This window comes from Amphiura filiformis, chromosome 18 (genome assembly GCF_039555335.1).
Source record: "Amphiura filiformis chromosome 18, Afil_fr2py, whole genome shotgun sequence".
NCBI lineage: Eukaryota > Metazoa > Echinodermata > Ophiuroidea > Amphilepidida > Amphiuridae > Amphiura > Amphiura filiformis.
Window position 1 is genome coordinate 9,169,237 of NC_092645.1, and position 19,551 is coordinate 9,188,787.

General features: G+C 36.7%; 1 protein-coding gene across 1 annotated transcript; it reads left to right on the forward strand.

Annotated features, from left to right (window-relative positions):
* Nucleotides 1-430: 430 nt before the first annotated feature.
* LOC140138950 (retinol dehydrogenase 16-like) lies at nt 431-17,195 on the forward strand. The gene is made up of 5 exons (XM_072160730.1): nt 431-746; nt 1,253-1,511; nt 2,018-2,181; nt 7,162-7,271; nt 16,830-17,195. The coding sequence occupies exons 1-5, from the start codon at nt 431-433 to the stop codon at nt 17,193-17,195; spliced, it is 1,215 nt and encodes a 404-aa protein (XP_072016831.1).
* The last annotated feature ends 2,356 nt before the right edge of the window (nt 17,196-19,551 follow it).

Below are 19,551 nucleotides of genomic sequence, written 5' to 3' on the forward strand. Positions count from 1 at the left end.
GAGAACTATCTTGAACCTCGTTGACTTGGGGTTGATTTGAAATGACCGCCAATTATGACTGTTTGATATTTATTGCCAGCAATATGGTAAAACAGACACATGTAGAAAGGGAAAAAAGCTACCATTTTGTTGAAGGAGCAAAGTTCAACAAACCATAACCCCGCTTGTGGATATCGTTTGAAGTCAAATAATATACCATTTTAAAACTTATGATGTATATTTCTAAACACGAAATAAAACAAAATTGACCGGGGAGGAATTTACGGCTCATTCGCCATGTACGGTCACATATAGCTAATGAGCATGCGTTTTTCTGTCACTATAAAGGCTCTGGGTAACAGCCCTAGATATTCTCTTTTATGATATTTTGTTCCTGATATGGTGTTTTTATTATAATCATCAATTCTTTTTAGAAACACTACTTACAGCAATGTGGCTCTTATGGCTTAGCGTTCTTATTATTGTGGTGTTTCTACTGATGTGGACTCTAAGCAAGATAAAACTCAATCCTCAAAACCGCTATATTCTCATAACCGGATGCGATAGTGGGTTTGGCAATCTTCTAGCCAGAAGTCTTGACAAAAAGGGATGTTATATTTTCGCCACTTGTCTGACGTCAGCAGGAGCAGAATCCTTGACGAAAGTGTCTTCGGCTCGTCTGCATGCTATGGTAATGGATGTCAGCAATAGTGAGAGTATACAAGTAGCATTTGAGGTGGTAGACAAAGTGCTCGTTGACAAACCTGGTGAGTTTGGTTGAGAGTATTTGAGTGAATAAAGCTGTATCAATGTATAAATGATTTGGCATCCATTGGTGTTAATGTTTATAATAAGAAGAGTCCGCTTCTTCCAAATGGAACACTGGTTTTTCTTGAAATTAAAATTTCATAACATTTGTCATAAATGAAATTTGACCTTGCAAGAAGAAAATGATTTAACTTTATTCCTCACGACGTATGTTTGCCTGCCGTCCTACAGCCTTTCAATGATCCTATGTATTTTCTCGACCCATGGGTTAAGACCAAAATTGTACAATTGATTTGTTGGAAGTGACCTTTCTTTTCTTTGCTCTTTTTCTTCAATTCTGTTTCTTTCTTTTCTCTTCATATAGGCCAGCATGCTTTAATATACATGTATAAGCTTTTAAGCTTAGCTTGAGCCTGGTCCCATCGGTGGTTAGCACGTGATCGCGTGACCACTGGTGTAAGTGTTGTTAATTACCATAAATTGTGCTTTCTCTGTTTCTATTCAGGTCTATGGGGTCTAGTTAACAATGCCGGTATTTCAGGAAACGGTGGCTACTATGAATGGTCAACAAGAGACGAATTCCGCAGAGTGTTAGAAATCAATCTGCTTGGGCCTATTGAGGTCACCAATGTTTTCACACCTCTATTGAGAAAGGCCAAAGGTCGTATCGTGAATATGTCTAGCGGTATTACATTAGCGCCAATACCATCTGGCGGATATGAGATGTCTAAGTGCGGTCTGGAAGCATTCTCTGACTGCCTCAGGTACGACCAGTATTAATTGTTTACTTTGTTCATTCCAATATTCAATTACTGTCTTAACCTTTTTCAACACGTTTTCTGTGACTTAAACAAAGATTTCATTTTCACTTTTATCACTTTAGTCTTTAGTTTCCCTTTTCTCTTTCTGTCAAGCTGAATTTATACTTCATCGCTGAGCGACGAGCGATTGACATTTGATCTATGCATACAATGAGGTACATTGTACAATGTTGTAGCGCACTTCTCAAAGCAAAAAAAGCGTGTTACCTCATTGGCAACAAACCAATTGCTTTTAGCATAAATTCAGGATAAATAAGCAGGATATCCTATAGCCAGCTATAACGTGATCGGCTCGTAACAGAAGAGAATTATTCGGAATTTATTACTGTCAATATGTTAATAAAGTCCCACACCTTTACGAGCTGATCGGAATATTATAGTACTATTGAATATGCAATAAAATATATTAACATGTGTGTATTTCATTTTATTGTTTGTGTCATTTTTAGACAGCAAATGCGCCATTCTTCTGTATCCGTTCACATCATACAACCAGCGTTCTTTGCAACGAACATAACTAATGCAAAAAACATTGGCGATAAACTTGAAATTAGTTGGAACAGAATGACTCAGAGTCAACGGGACTTTTATGGCAGAAACTGCATAGAAGAATGTATGTATCATCAACATTTATGTAAATGACCTTCATCTTTAATTAGTATGGCCAATCACTATTACAAAGGCCTTGCATTAAGGGGCTACTTCCGATGTAAAACCAAATACAGGGTGTCCCAAAAGTCTCGATACCTTTTTAAACCTTTGTATCTTTAAGAAGAAATGGTATACAAAAAATTTGAAAACATATTTGGAAAGAAGACACTTAGGCAATGTTTTTGGTACCAAACTTGCCCCCTTTTGTGCCTCCTACTTAAAAATAATGTTAGATGAATGTATAGGCACATAACGCGTAGTACCATACAGCAGTCATTCCTTTTCTGAACATTCACAGATCTTCTTGGGCTTGCTGATACAGCACGTCTTACTTTATCAATGTTTCGTGTATCGCCTTGTCTTCCTACGTCCATAGCGCACTGAATCACGTACTGATCCTGTCTTAAAGAATATGTTGACAATGTTTTTATGCAGCATTTTGATGGTGCTCGAGCATGTCCAGTGAGTTGATAATGTTCGTTGAACTTCTTTTGAGTAAGTTTGACCGATTTCGTTTCGGCATAAAACCAAAGAATGTGAATGTGTACGTGTTGTTGAATATTGTAAGTCATGTTGATACAACGCCATTTATCACTTATTCGTGCATACAAAATGTCAGCACTGTGCAAAAACAAACCGCTTGAATGCGCTTGAATGGGGGGGGTAGCAGAGCAAAAGAATGGTTTCACCAGGACGGTGCGACTCCACACACAGCCAAAGTGACTCTCCAATGGCTTGAAAATCGTTTCCATGAGAAGATCATGTTCCTCAAAACTGATCAAACTTGGCCACCTCATTCTCCGGATTTAAGTCAACCTGATTTTTTTCTGTGGGGTTATCTCAAAGACCGAGTGTATAGCACAAAACCTCGCAGCATACCAGACTTGAAGGAAAACATAAAGAGTGAGATAAGAAAACTTGAAAGAGACACTTGCAGAAGCGTCATTCAGTACTTCACCGTCAGAGTACGCGAGTGTGCGAATTTATATGATGGACATCTTGAACATATTCCGAATAGACTACTTGCAAAACAAAACAAAAGTCCAAACTACGGAAGAACAAAATAAAAATAATGTGAAGTTGTTGGGAATAGTGTTTCAATTTGACAATGTTCCTGGTGATTTGTTCCCATTAACCATTTTTGCATATGCGCTATATTCATGCATAATGTCTTCTGACTTTATAGCATGAAAAGGGGAGTTTCAATGTGACAATTCAGTAATGATAGGGTATCAACTCAATCAAAACATTATTAAATCCTTGAGATAAGGAAAATTACTTTACCAAGTCACTTTGTTAGGATTGTGAGCAAATGCAGAAGATGGTGTTAATTTGACAATTCGTTTGCATTTAATTAAGTGTTTTTGTTTCTCCGGTTGAAAGAACGATTTTCCAATATGATAAACATTTGCTCGTATCTTCATACTACAACATGCAAATATTAGCACGTTTGGTACCAAAAAAATGGCCCAAATGTCCTCTTTCTAAATATATTTTCATATTTTCTGTATACTATTTCTTCTTAAAGATACAATGGTTTAAAAAGGTATCGAGACTTTTGGGACACCCTGTACCTTCAGTTTTTTGATAAGCTAAGAAAACATAGCAGAGTGACGGTATGTTCACACATAAATTGTGGATACGCAATCAATATGTGTTTTATTTGGGTCAAAGGTCATTAAGGGATCACTTCCGGTATAAAACGAAATACCTTCAAAATGATACTTCTCCCCCAAATTACGTAGCTGGTCGAATCCAACGAAAAGTGTACACGGCATGTTCAGGGCCATAACTTAAAAGTATTAATCAATTGGCATTCGTTTTTGTATTGTGTTTATTCGTCTTGATCATACGCTTCGCGCCATATATAATAAGACCTCCTTCTGTGAAAAACTTAGACACAGAGACCCCAAAACATGCTATTTTTTACCCATTTTTTCAAAATATTTCTTAAAGTATTTTAAAAACATCTAAATCAGTTATGAAAAGAAGTCATTGGATTGAATCTAAATTGATTTCCTGAAAGGTGTGTATTCAAAGATTGCCTGTTCAATTTTTCACATATTTGTACATAATTATGAATTTTTTGTGATAATTCTTTGAGTGGTATTTTTTTACAATACCTACGAATACAATTTTTCATAGCACTAGATATATCTTTAAAAATGGAAATCACTAATAAATGCGCAATTGATACAAGCTTTGATATGTCCAATACTGAAATGCATTGCATTCGGACATCTTTATTATTGTGTTTAGCTGCCAGAAATTCTAAATGGCACAAAGGTAGGTTTGGTAAAAATATGCATTACCTCCGAATACATTTTAAAAGCTGTGCCATTTCCACAAAGTGAGAGAATAGTAAACAATAGTTAAGCAATAGGTGCAGGGTAATACACTCTTTATTTCTACCAAGTTTCAATAACCTGCGTTTAAATATTTCTGAGAAGTCAACAATAAAAGCAAGTATTCGTAGGTAAATTTCGGTAACCGAATGTTACCTACGAATACACTTTGACATCATGACAGTATTGTGAAACACCGCCATTCATGCCAATGCCCATATTGGTACATAACGAAGGCCTGTATGTTTGCTATCAAATCATATGTCAATGAAAGTTGCGAATTCACATACATGCCCACCATGCAAAACTGAATACGGCTTAATTGGTGAAAAATATGTACTGAAATAGACGACGGTCTGCTCATTTGAAAGAAAAATCAGATTCAAAGAAGATTAGAAGGGGATAAATACTTGGATTTGTCAGCTGTCATGTGTGCTTCATTTTAAATGGTTACCGACCTTCTGGTTTCTTAGTAATTTGTGTCCAAATTGATTTATTCGAAGGTAACTTTTGACGTTTTCGCTAAGGTTACCTACGAATACCATGGAAAAAACGACTGTTCTCATTGTCTCATGATCTAGACAACACATTGATGGACCCTGGTATAAAGCTAATTGTAGTTGCCCTCAAACGAAAGGCCACAAGACGTAACTGACTCCAAGATGGACTTCACAAGTCTGCAATAACGGTTTTAGGGCGATTTGTGTGCAATTAAGCAAATTAAAGTCACTTTAGTGCCTTTGTTTCTTACTTCAATCCTCTTTCAACCGTTGTGAACCGACATTATTAATACATGATAGGGTCTAAAGTATCAATAAACGCACATAAAGAAAATAATACATTCAAAGTGCTTTATAAAATGAAGTTTTGATTGCGATATCCACCAAAAGTCTAATTCTTACCTACAAGTACTGAAATGTTACTTACGAATACAGCATAATACATGACATGTGTAATGAAGTGTCCCTACCAATGGAAATTAATTGTCAAAAACTTTAAGCGGTACCCCAGGACACTATTATTACCCATATATGGATTCATTCAACAATTATTTATTATGTAAAATTGCTGATTAACTACTTGTATATCAAAATGAAGTGGTCAAAATCTTGCTAAAAGCATCAAAAAAATGTTGATCTAAGGTAATAGCATTTATTCATTTGGACGTACCATCTGAAAGGGATCTAAAACTACCATTTTATTAATTCATTACCATAATAGCAAAATTTAAACCTATAAACTCAATATAGATATTGTTAAATCGCTCATGTTACCTACGAATACCCGGGTTTATTCACCTTTTCATTGTATAAAGCGTTAGGTGTATGCGTATAATTCCCAATATTCTTGAAAACATATATCATACTCGTTCTTATACAATGTGTAAATTGATTCATCCTCATTTGATAAATAAAATACAGAAACTGACCTAAACTTCATTTTCAAAAATAAACTAGCATAAATTGACTAAGATCATATTGATCACGTTATAAAAATAAAAACAAATATTTTCTGGTTGAGTTAGCATTTTCCTGACACCCTGTGATCTACATTACACGAAAAAAGCATTAATGGGAATATTCCATTTGTTTTAGGTTGATTAGTATTGCGATAGTGAAAGCATCCTAGTGGTATTCGTAGGTAACATTGGGTTTTGGTATCACATTTACTATCACACGTCCTGGATTTATTTTTCAAGATTAGTAATGGCACTTTTGGTTCCTATAAGGCCAATATGTCATCAATCAATGGGCAAAAGGAAAAAATTGTGGAGACATTTTTATTTCGGACTTTTATTTTTGGCCCGTGGACACTTTTGGTTGGATTCGACCAGCTACGCGTAGGACAGTCGCGCAACTTGCACACATGCATCGCTATTACCCAGTGTCTATGAATCATACACTGATTTGGGGGTCACTTCCGGTATAAAACCAAAAACATAGCACAGTGACGGTATGTTCACACATGAATTGATGTAACCCAGTATACACGTGGTATTTTTAATTGAGTCAAAGGTCATTAAGGGTCATTTCAGGTCAGAGACGAAAACCTTCAAAATGCCTCTTCTGCCACAAATAACATAGAGTGATGAAACGTGCACACATGCATTGACATTAGCTAATGTCTATAGGGTGTTCAAAGATTTTGGTGTTAAATGTCATTAAGGGGTCCACAGCTTAGACCACAGCTATGTCTAGTTTAATTTGTGTTGGTTGCAACAAAAGAAATTAAGCCCCCGGGAAAGGTGGCAGATCTAACAACATATTCGCTAAAATAAGCTCAAGTGATTATCAATTTCATGATTTGCACGCTTATTTGAGCGTTTAGTGCAACAGGGACAAGTGTCCCCTGCCACTCTTTTTATCTGAAAATATTCCACAAATCGTGTACCCGAATTTTACCCTGTCCCCTTTAATTAATTGGTTCCTATCCACGTTACATGTATATAGCTCTTCCATGGAGCAGGCTACTTTATTACCATACGTATTTTTTAATCAACTTGGGGGGGATCAAAGAATAAGTCATGTCATGTCATTCTCTTCAAAGATAATTTCATTTAAATTGTTATTCTTTTTACATATGTCTTTCCCATCCAGTGAAAGGCGTTGCTAAGGAAGCTGAGGAAGGTTCCGATCCGAGACTCCACTTCGTAACAGATGCTATTGAGCATGCGTTGTTTGCATGGTATCCATGGTCACGGTATCCGGTAGGAATACTCGTCAAAACAGTCGCCCGGTTAATACACATTTTACCAGCATTTGCAGCGGATCCTCTGACACAGGCCATCATATCTTTACCAAAACCTCAAGGATGCAGATAAATGTAACCTTATTATATGCGATATCCCTACAATATGGATTATACATCCCCAGGAAACATAAGCACCATGTAATTTATGGTTCTGGTTGACACTTCATGCGCACACCCAACATGGCCGTTAATATATATAGGCTGCAGTGTTTACCAAGATATAAATTACCTCTGATATTTTAATTATATGTAGAAATCATTCCTATCACACAAAAATCTGACTCCGTCCTTAACTTGTGATACACTACCAAAATTCCATTTAGAGTCTTCCGGGCTCTTCTATTCGCCGTAGACTGGTATAAGTGACGTAATAATCGGATTAACTACCATAGCAATAGATTTTTGAATATATCGCAATGCACTACAACTTTCACGCGCGCGGTACCTGTCCATAGAACCATAGCCGTCAAAGAAATGCTGATCACTCGCACCTGTATGATAAGTATCTTTGAAAAGAGCGGTATTGTATTCAATCTATGATTGCAGACATACACAGGTAACGTAAAACCTCGTCTAGAAGCATATAAAGTGATTTTAATTAAAGGTAAATTTATACCATACAGCTATAAATATGCCAATACAATTGATTGGCTTTACTATAATATTTGTTCGTATACGCTTGTATCGGTACTTTAGTTGCTCAAACTTTTTTAGCTTTCACCAAAAACACTCTATAACAAAATATTATTTCATTATAGATTTTTGAGAGTCTATTGTATTTTTCATTTGAGCATAATCTAGCAGTTGATGTTGTTGTTGCAAACTGTGCGCAAGTAATAAAACAATAATTTGTTTAAAATATATTGTTTTTTTGATGACTTGCAGTTAATGTAAGATTTCTATTTGTGTGGCTATAGTGTAAATGATGATGACGACGATGATGATGATGATGGTGATGATGATGATGGTTTAGATGATGATGATGTTGTTTTTGTTGTTGTTTTTTGTTGTTGTTGTTGTTGTTGTTGTTGTTGTTGTTGTTGTTGTTGTTGTTGTTGTTGTTGTTGTTGTTGTTGTTGTTGTTGTTGTTGTTGTTGTTGTTGTTGATGATGATGATGATGATGATGATGATGATGTTGATGATGATGATGATGATGATGATGGATAATACAACTGATGTCAGATGATTATTAGAGTCGTGATGGTGACGATGTTGGCAGTGATGAGGGATTTAATTTAGTATGAAATTCTCAACCCCCCCCCTCCCGCACCCACCAGTCAATGTTGTTTTGATACTGAGACAGGAACGGACAATTGGTCTAGTATTGGCTCCAACATTGCTTTTGGGGGGGAGAGGGGTTGCAAGCAATATGAAACATTAATGTTTGCCACTCATGTTACTTGTAATGTTTAAACAAAGAGCACGTTTCTATGGTATCACTCACAGCAGAGAAGATGATCACAGTATTCATTCATTCATCTTTATTTCATTCAAATATAAAATATAACAGCACAACAATTAAACACATACATTGAATGAGGAGGTTCTCGGAAGGCCGGATGGCCTGTATTAAGAACCCCCTGTCCTAGCAACAACAAAAAAGTTTCAAAATAACAACAACAACAAAATATACCGCAAAATGTCAATGCACAACCCACCCACCCTCATTTACCCTAACCAAAAAACCAAAAAAGCCTGTTTTGTGATCAAGAATATGCAAAAAAGAATTACCGTGATAAATTCAATACTATACATTAACTGTATTACAGATAATACGATACACAATTAAATTACTTTAAGCCGTGCAAGGAAATTAGATAAAATACTAAATGTAATTAAGAATAATATTATCTTTCACTTTGGTTTTGAAATGCTTGATCGTCTTGATATTCTTTATATGTTTCTCAAGTGAATTCCACTTAATTGGGCCCGCTATTTTTAAGGTTTTATGAGCGAAATTCGTTTTAGATTTAGGAACCTGGTAATCTTCATTATTTCTCGTGTGGTACTTGTGCAGAGTACTCTGCCTTACAAAATACTTTTGAAATGCTTCTGGAAGTTGATTTGTAAAATGTTTATACATAAAAGTACTTAATTCAAGACCATAGGTATCGTAGACATTAAGTACTTTATAGTTCTGAAACAGAGGAGCGGAATGACTTAGGTAATGACTATTTGATACAATTCGAAGTGCCCTCTTTTGCAGCTTGAAAAGTTTATCTAAGTATGTTTTACAAGTGCTGCCCCATGCTATAATACCGTAATTAACATAAGGAAGTATCAGTGTACAATATAATGAATATAGAATATGCTCAGGTACGAAATGTTTAATTTTGTTAATGACTCCTATACCCTTAGACATGTTTTTTGCAATGTTATCGATCTGGTTTTTCCATGTCAGGTTCTCGTCAATAGTTACTCCAAGAAATTTTGTATTTTTAACTCTTTCCAAATTCGTGTTATCCAATACAATGTTAACACTATCATTATAAATACATGTTTTACGACTTGTACCGAGTAGCATGTAATTTGTCTTGCTTGCATTTACAGACAGCTTATTTGCTTTAAACCAATTATTGACCTCTTCTAGTTCCTTGTTAATGAGATCAAGTTTAGATATAATATCTGGGTGTGAATAGGTAATAGTAGTGTCGTCTGCAAACAAAACAAATTCTAGAACAGAGGTAGTATTTACAATATCATTAACATACAGTATGAATAGTAATGGGCCTAAAATCGACCCCTGAGGTACACCACACGAAATGCTCATATAGGTGGATTTACATGAATTGTAATATACATATTGTTTCCTATTGTACAAATAATCTGTAAACCAATTTAATACATTTCCCCTGAACCCATAATACTCTAACTTGTATAACAAAATGCTGTGATCAATTGTGTCGAAGGCTTTAGACAAATCTAAAAATATTCCTGCTGTAGTTTCATTATTTTCAACTGAAGTACTGATTTTATCAACTAATTCCAAAATTGCCATATACGTAGAATGATTAGACCTAAAACCAAATTGTTTTTCATTTAAAATATTGTATTTATTAATGTAATTCATGCATCTGTTGAACACTAGTCTTTCAAGAATCTTTGAAAAACATGGAAGAACAGAGACAGGTCGATAGTTGGAAAACACGTCATGACTATCCTTCTTGTAGATAGGGATTACTTTTGCAATCTTCAATTCATCAGGAACTTTTCCAGTAGTAATGGAAATATTAAAAATTACAGTGAGAGGTATTGATATTTCATTTGCTATCCTTTTGACAACAAAATTGCCTATATCATCATGACCGGCACTTTTATTTTGGTTGAACTTATGTATAATCTTTACAATTTCCTCTTTTACAACTGGTTTCATATACATGCTACTATTTGATGGTGTTTTCAAGTAATCATAATAGTTCTTCCCATCTGTAACTATTGTGGATGCTAATTTTGGCCCAATGCTTGTAAAAAAGTCATTAAATTTGTCGGAAATCATTTGAGGATCTGAGATCACATGACCTAATTGTGTACTTTTGAATTGAGTTTGAATATTACTTTTCTTATTACGGCCAATGATATTATTGATTGTTTTCCAAGTTTTTCGTAAATTATGCTTTACTGTTTCAAATTTCCTTTTGTAATACTCCCTTTTAGATTTTCGTATTAAACTGTTTAATTTGTTTCTGTATTAAATTTTCTAGAATGTATTAAGCCTTTCATTACATGGTTTCTGTACATACCTCTTATACAACTTATTTTTAGTATTTATGCTTTACTTCTCATGTATATGTTTTTGCTTAACACGTGTGCTATGAGCAAAAAATACATCATCTCCAAATACACAGTTCAGTGACCTCGAGGCCTCCATTCAACAAGAAAGTTAACCTGCTGTTATAGAGGATGACGCGTTTATACCCAATACGCTCAGAGGTCAATTTATGAGTGCACAGACATTATAAGGTCAATAAACTGTGTCTTTATAATTTGAACAGCATGTGACATATTTTCGGCAAGGCCCACGTGCCAAGGCCAAATCGACTTTTACAATGTTTATTGAAGAGATAAGATATGCATAATCTTAGTTTGCGATAAGAGGTCAAATGTTTCCATGTTAAAAATAGAATTACATGCTAGGCATGTTTGTTCCTCTTTGTCGTTTGTGTATTAATTATCATCATCATCATCATCATCGTCGTCGTCGTCGTCGTCGTCGTATTGAGTGGCAAGAGTGCAATCTGCGTGTAGTGCAGGGCGTTCTATTCAAATATTGTATTCATCTATTGTAATGTTAGTTAATCCAATTATCACGTCATTTCTACGGCGAATATTGGAACTTCATTAGTTGCAAGTCCTTACTATGAACAATTTAGAAGTTATGAGGCCCGAAAGTTTCCATGATTCCAGGGTTCAGACCAACCTTAAGTTTTCTCATTGTGGTCCTGATCTGCAAGTTGCTGACTGACATAGTATTGATTACGTATTTAAATTCAATTAGCATTAATTGATTATAGCAATGTATTGGTTGGTTTTTGCGTGGGCATGGAGAGGTTTGGGTTTGAGTTTGTTTAAAATAAAAGTTCAATTTAAGGTTATAAGGTTAATCATCACTCGTTTGTTTGTTATCGTGAATTTATTTGCAGTAATTTTAATCAACTTCTTGAATCATTCAATAAAACCATACAATCTTGGTAAAAAAATTTTAATGAACGTCTTTGGAATACAGAAAAATGCTGCTTCTGTAAAACCATGCAATATGCACTGAAGATGATCTCTGACCACGATCTAGGGTATTTACTATCACCTACCTTCGACTATATTTATAAATACGCACGTGACCCATGGGCACGACATACCAAGACCAGCAAGCGTGCATGACCAAATCATCATGCCATTGAAAAGAATAAGAACTCTTTAGATAAATGTCATCAAATTTAAGTATTAATTGAATAGCAAATTATTACACCTAGGGGATTCCGAATTTGTAATAATGTTATCAAAAACAACATTTTGAAAGTATTTTTTTCCCGACGGAAAAAAATGTTTATCGACGGAAACGTTTGCAATATAATCTCAAAATTGAACACAATAGACAATTTTGCTGCACACAGTCTCGTGTTGTTTACCGCCTTTGCATTCAAATGAACAGGAAGACCACTCGCTATAGACTTTTATGGCAGCGCGGGATGGTCCCGTGCGTATTTATAAATACGTATTTAGAAATATAGTCGAAGCATATTGATTATGTAACTCCTGTCTTGCTTGACAAGATCACTGTAGTCTAATGAATCCAGTAATTTAAAGCAACGTTCAGGTATGCGTGTACTTTGCCTATCACCACACATGACTCATTCTTAAACACCTGAGAACGTTCCTGCAATCTCATTGGTTCTTACCCGTGTGATATGACACGATGTCACACGGGTCAGCGAGTGTGCATCAACGCGATACGCGTGCCCGCTATTTGAACCAATCGGATGCGCATGATAGCAACAACGGGACTGACCGATTTTAAGCCCTAGGTAGTTCCTTGTCAAATGTAGGATTTAATTTGATTAAAATTTGTAATACTTATGATATTTCTATTTGAATTGAAGTGTTTAAGAATGAGAATAAAGGTATTGGTTTTAGCCACTGGAGTGCATCTATCGTCTCATATAACACGGGCGACATCATTATTTTAAGTAAAACAACGAGGCGAATGTATCAAGGCGTATGTTTCATCACCAGATTCCTTGTATGTACATGATATATGTTTCTTGTTAAGTTGCCATAAATGCCTTAATATATGAAAAGGTTTGACTACAAAAACGATTCTCTTGTAAATGCATCTACGCACAGTTCCCACCTCGATACACCCGAGCACACAGAAATTTCCAAGCGCAACGAGTCTAGTCTTTACGCAGTCTGTGTTATACTACACGGTTGAGTGCATAGCATCATAATATCTATTGGAAAATATGCATCTGTGATTGGTTTTTGTGAAAACTTCCATGTGTTCCCTTCATCGAATCAGAATTTTTTTTATATCGAACGAAAACACTTCCCCTAAAAACCCCTTTTTCATTAGGTCAACAGATAACGCAATTCAATGTTTATAGCAAGGCGAATGTGGTAAATGTGTTGAAAACTACCTGTCCCAGCCAGGCCTCGTAATAAGAAAAAAAAATCCCTTGCCTTTGAAATTTCAAGAGAGAGAATTAGCTACGGCGATCATGGTATGTAGATTGAAACCCGGGTTGAAAACTTGATGGGAAACTAAAATGAAAGTGTACTCAGGGAGCTGGACGTATCATGTGAACCAGATTTTCCAGTGGAACAACAAAACTAGGATTTTCTGCTCTTTGCTTGGTTCAATTTTTACGGGTCATACGGACCCATACCGTATGAAATTTGCGGGTCTGCGCCTACTTTCATGGGTATTTGACGCAAAGACGCGCCTTATTTCGAAGCTGATTATCCAGCACAATTTTTGACCAAAATGTAGGTTTTAAAAGTCAAAACCTCAAGTGTCCTTACAATATTTTTCAAATTTTATGTCATTAAATGAAAGAGCACACTTATATTGTCCATACACTAGCTTAATTTTAATGAGCAATGGCCAATTCTCTTTAAATTGTAAATCTTGTGCAAAAAGTTATTATGTTCGCCTGTTTTGTCATACGGTTGTAAATTCAATGAACTATGACTTTGTTAAAGAGCGCTTATAAATTGATATGATGCCATTAACCCATAAACTGCATTTTGTGAAAATCATGTTGTTAAGTAATAGTGAGTGAATGGTGCAAAATTATTAATTTCATACTGGCAATACTGATATCATACAAATTAATTGGATACTTTCTTCTAAAATATCTTTGTAAATTTGCTAGGCCCGAAGTTCCTCTGGAAACCGGTTTTACATATCTTTAACTCTTAGAAAATGGTTCAAAGTGGAACCTAAAAAGGTTCTTAAGTTGTCCTGTATATATAACCTCAAATAGTTCTATGAAGAACTAATATGGGTTGCGCAAAGGTCAGAAAGAATAATTTCAGATATTAAAACTAAATTCTGTAAAATGCAGAAAGAACCATTTCGGTGTTCTTACAATTTCATAGAACCCTTTTCTCTGCAGTTGTTTTGTATGCAGAACCTCCAGAGTCATTTTTTACCTAAGTGTGTATAGGGAAAAAATAAGTAATCTTAAAGATTTAAGTAAATGTTTAGGCTTATATTAAAAACCGCATATAGTCAACATATATGGCAACACTGTAACTGTATAATTACGTTGCCCAAGATGCAAATTCATATAGGGGTTCACCAAGGACCAATATACATATGTGACCGTACAGCTCGAATGAGCCGTAAATTCCCTAAATTATATTCTGAGTTACAGTGTAAAATCTGCATGCAGGTCGTATTCATCAATATCTCTAGCTGGCGCAACATCAGTCTCATTTTGATAGTCAAACTCCAATCAATAATCCTATTATTGAAGAGGATAATAAGCTTCTACCTTAGATGGCAATAGAATTTTTAATAGCTCTGGTCTTTGTTTGCTTTGGCTTAAATCCTGTTCAAGTGGTGGGTTACCAGACATTGTATTTTGTATAGGTATGTATAACCAACAATTAACAATGAGAGAACTTTCTTGAACCTCGTTGACTTGGGGATGATTTTATATGACCGCCAATTATGACTGCTTGATATTTATTGCCAGCAATGTGGAAAAAGAGACACACGTAGAAACGAAAAAAGCTACCATTTTGTTGAAGGAGCAAAGTTCAACAAACCATAACTCCGCTACAGGATATCGTTTGAAGTCAAATAATATACCATTTTAAAGCTTATGATGTATATTTTCTAAACACAAAATAAAACAATTTTGACCGGGGGAGGAATTTACGGCTCATTCGCCGTGACAGGTCACATATAGCATAATATTATTGTAACTGACTTATTATCGTAGCTGTTATATGCCATCAAAGCCAGGCAAAAATTACTATTTTTGAAAATCTGCCAACATAGTCTTCGATTTAGCGGTCTATATTATTGACAACATATCTGGCAAACCAATGATTGGCAGCATAATGTGTAAAGACCACCCCTTTGAGGTATATTACTCAATACAAAAATATAAGTCCTTTATATCCGGGACTTCCTGTTGAATTTGACCTTTTTATTTTATTTCCATAGCTGGAAAATGGGCAAATATGGCGAAAACATGTTTTGGCCGTTACCATGGTAACAAATATTTGTACGCAAAATTTCTTCTTTTTTTTGAAATGTCGGCCCCAAATATATGAATATGATTTTTTTTTACCCTGGCCACGACCAGTTGATATTACCATAAACTCCGTCTTAATACTAACAGTCATACCAAGGTCATGGCCAAGATCGCAAACTATCGTGGATGTCTTTTTAAAAGACATTGCTTGTCATCTTTCATTATTTTTAATCAGCAACCTTCCAAGAGTAGTACTATAGGTAAAGTTGTGCAATAATTTTCTGTACCTCAGGATGGGCAAACAGAGGAGGGACAAGAATACTTTTGGCAAGTCGAAAGGGGGGGCAAGATATTTTTGACATGTCAAAATGATGGCAAGAGGTTTTTGGCACACATTTATAATATGGGGTACTTTTTTTGAATAAAACGGTCTAAGAAGGCTTAGGAAAACACAGTACGGAAAACGGAAACGTTCTTATATGCAAATATTAACAAATGAACAAGGGGTACAAGTAATTCGAGAGGATGGTGCAAGGTGTTTTTGGCATGCCGTGAGGGGGAAAGCATTTTTGACAGGTCATTTTGAAATTTTTCCGGGCAGATCTTATTGCATAGCCCCTGTAATGGGCTATTTCAGTTGAAATCCACACATGCCCTGTAGAAGACATGACAGGGGGTGTAAATCACACATAACCCCATTTAAAATTCACTGTGGAAGATTGGAGTATGTCAGGGGTATGTCAATGGCAACAACATCAAGAATAAAGCTGCACGACTTCAAAGATGGTCTGAGTACTTCAAAGGTCTGCTCAATGCTGACGAACCTTAGGAAACCATAGATTTCTCTGTCTTCACCCAAGCAGAGGAACTAAACATCAATATGGATCCACCAGTTAGGGAGGAGGTTGATAAAGCCATTGGTCTTCTAAAACGAAACAAACAAAGGTCCGGGAGTAGACAATATCACTCCCGAAATCCTAAAGGACGGCAGAGATGCCACCAGAGAATGGTTGCTCCGTATTTGCCAGCATGTATGGAAGAACGAGGTTACACCAGCAGAGTGGGGAAAAGGCATAATACTACCCTTGCCAAAGAAGGAGACCTTTCCTACTCATTGATATCGCTGGAAAAGTTTTTCCACCATTCAACTCCAGAGAGTAAAGGATGAAGTGGACCTGAAAATGAGACACTACCAGGCAGGCTTCAGAAAGGGTCGTTCCTGTCAAGACCAAATTTCAGCCTAAACCAGATCATTGAGAAGTGCTTGGACCAACAGCTACCCTGCCTCATTAATTTCATTGACTTCAAGGCTGCTTTTGACTCAGTGCACAGGCCCTCCCTGTGGGAAATTCTCCGCATCTACGGATTCCCTCCCAAGATAATCAACATCATAAGCAGTTCATATCGGGACACAACCTGTGCAGTGAAAGCAGAAGGGAATCTTTCTAGCTGGTTCAAGATCATCACTGGAGTCAGACAGGGTGATATCTGGTCTCCATTACTGTTTGACTTAGCCATTGACTTCACCATGAAGAGGGCTGTTGATGACAACAACAGAGGATTAATCCTACTGCCAAGGAGGAGTTCAAGAGACCCAGAAGAAAAGTTAGCTGATCTAGATTACGCTGATGATATAACTCTCTTTGAAGAGACTGTGTTACTGCCAGTAAATTAGGACTCCAGATGAGCTATAAGAAGATAGAGATCGGGTCCATCAGCCGAGCCAATGTTACAAAACCAGCTGTCCCTCTAGGCAATGAAGGTCTCATCAAAGTAGTCGACTATTTCAAGTACTTTGGTGCCTACTGCAGTGCTGACGGGTCTACATTTAATGTCAAAGAACTGAACAACAGAATTGGTAGAGCCACAGGAGCTTTCAGAGAGCTGGACAAGGTGTTGAAGGATCGTAATATCAATATTATATTATCCGGAAGCGCCGCCTACAGTGGTTTGGCCATCTACAACGAATGGATGAACAACGCACCACCAAGAGGCTCTATCTTTGGAAGCCAACCCATGGGACACGCAAACCTGGTCGTCCTAAGACATCATGGAGAGACGTCATCCACAGAGACATCTCAAGGCTGGACCTACTTGGGTGGACTGTGAAGGAGGCTGAGGCTGCAGCTCTGGACCGTAGGACTTGTAAGCATCTCTTGAGCCAGGCAGCATGTGCAGAATTACATGAAGCTGACTGGTCTGGTCTGGTCTGGTCCATAGGAATGTATAGGTTACTGGAATAGCCAAATAGGTACGAGATGTACTTCCCAAAAGACACCAATTGGCACTAGGATTTCCAATATTCCCATCTGTCAGGGCACAGTTCTATGATCCCAAGATGATGATACATTCATGGAGTGACCTTTATATAATTGGGAACTAAAATCATACTCAATAACTTGAGATGATCGTACATTCATGGAGAGACCTTTGATATATCGGGTACTAAAATCATACTCAATAACTTGAGGTCAAGTTTTGGGCTATGATGGTGAAATGGAGGTTAATGAAATTTGCAATAGGGAATGAGAGTATATTGGCTCATAGTGTGGGCTTATACTTGAACTTTATCTTTAATAATTACTACTTGGCGAACTAGTCACACATTTTGCGTAGTAATCGAATGTAAAACACTGTCTGTATTTATACAGTGGAACAGGTAGTACTACAGATTAATATATTATTGGGCCATATTTAACCCCAAGGTGACACGTGCTATATCATCATCATCATCATTCGGCTGCGGAGCAGGCGACTACAAGTTTCCTCCAGCTACAGCGGTCAGGAGCCATTGCTGATAGTTGACCTTGACCCAGCATGCTGTCCATATCCCCCAAAAGACACTGGATGTACAGCCTGTCTCCAAAAAAATTGTGCAAGTGAAAAGCGCCCTCTCTGGCAATTAGATTAAATACCGTTGTGACAGATTGCTTACATCAAAGTCAAGAGTGTAGTCTTAGCTCTCAAATACCGTTTGTTCTGTTCAATTTGCATGTTTCAATCTCGAGATATGTTTAGTTAAAGACGAAAGGGTAAAATCACAATTGTGCCGCTTTTACTAGGGAAGAAGGCTTTACATGTAACACTATAATTGTGATAGCATCAAGTTTATCAAGAGTTCCTTCGTGAAATCAAAAGAATGCATCAATTACACAATACAACATTTTTTGACTGTTTTTACTGTTTGATTATGATGCAGGAATGATGATTCTCTTTTTCCACTTAAAACAGATTAAAAGATAAATAAATATTTCACATTCTGCTGTAAAAATGGATTTCACATTCTGCTGTTCTGCATGTGAATGTCAATGATTTTATCATGGTAAATACTGTTCTCTTAGTCACTTAAGACATGTTATAAGACAAACAAATATTACGCACTTATACATGTTATAGGTTAATGAACGCGTATTACTTGTTGGGATAGATATTAGACAAAATAATGCACGCGTGCTGATGTTGATGCGTCTAATGCATGCGCCCGAAAGGGGGGAGTGCATTAGACGCATCAACATCAGCTATCATTGATTTACATGTACAGCTCTCTTCCCTAGTAAATGTGGCACAATTGTGATTTTACCGTTTCGTTGTTAAATAAACATATCTCGAAATTGGAACAAGCAAATTGAGCAAAACAAACGGCATTTGAGAGCTAAGACTGCGCCCGTGACGTTTGTGTCACAACGGTATTTTCTAATTGCCAAAGAGGGCGCTTTTCACTTGCACAATTCTTTTTGAGACAGGCTGTATTTCCAGAAGAAGGTTCGTTGCCGTCCGGGTTTCCTCTTGCCGTGAGTTGGGACATACAATGCATACTCTTTTACTGGCTCATCGTCAGGCTCATCGCAAGCGGAGTATGTCCTACCAATAGAGGCCGTCAGCCTTTTCCGCGGGATCCGCCATCTTGTGGGTACTGCCGTTCTGCATGTCATGCGTTATACATTACGCCCCTGATAACGCGGAAGTCGCAGCGCGTGATGCACCTTTTCAGTCATGCGTCAACGCGGTGATCTTAACAACAAGTCACTCCG

Coding starts and splice junctions, on each gene's coding strand:
- LOC140138950 (XM_072160730.1), top strand. CDS start 431: ATGTGGCTCTTATGGCTTAGCGTTCTTATTATTGTGGTGTTTCTACTG. Junction 747..1,252: donor AGTGCTCGTTGACAAACCTG/GTGAGTTTGGTT, acceptor GTTTCTATTCAG/GTCTATGGGGTCTAGTTAAC. Junction 2,182..7,161: donor CAGAAACTGCATAGAAGAAT/GTATGTATCATC, acceptor TTTCCCATCCAG/TGAAAGGCGTTGCTAAGGAA.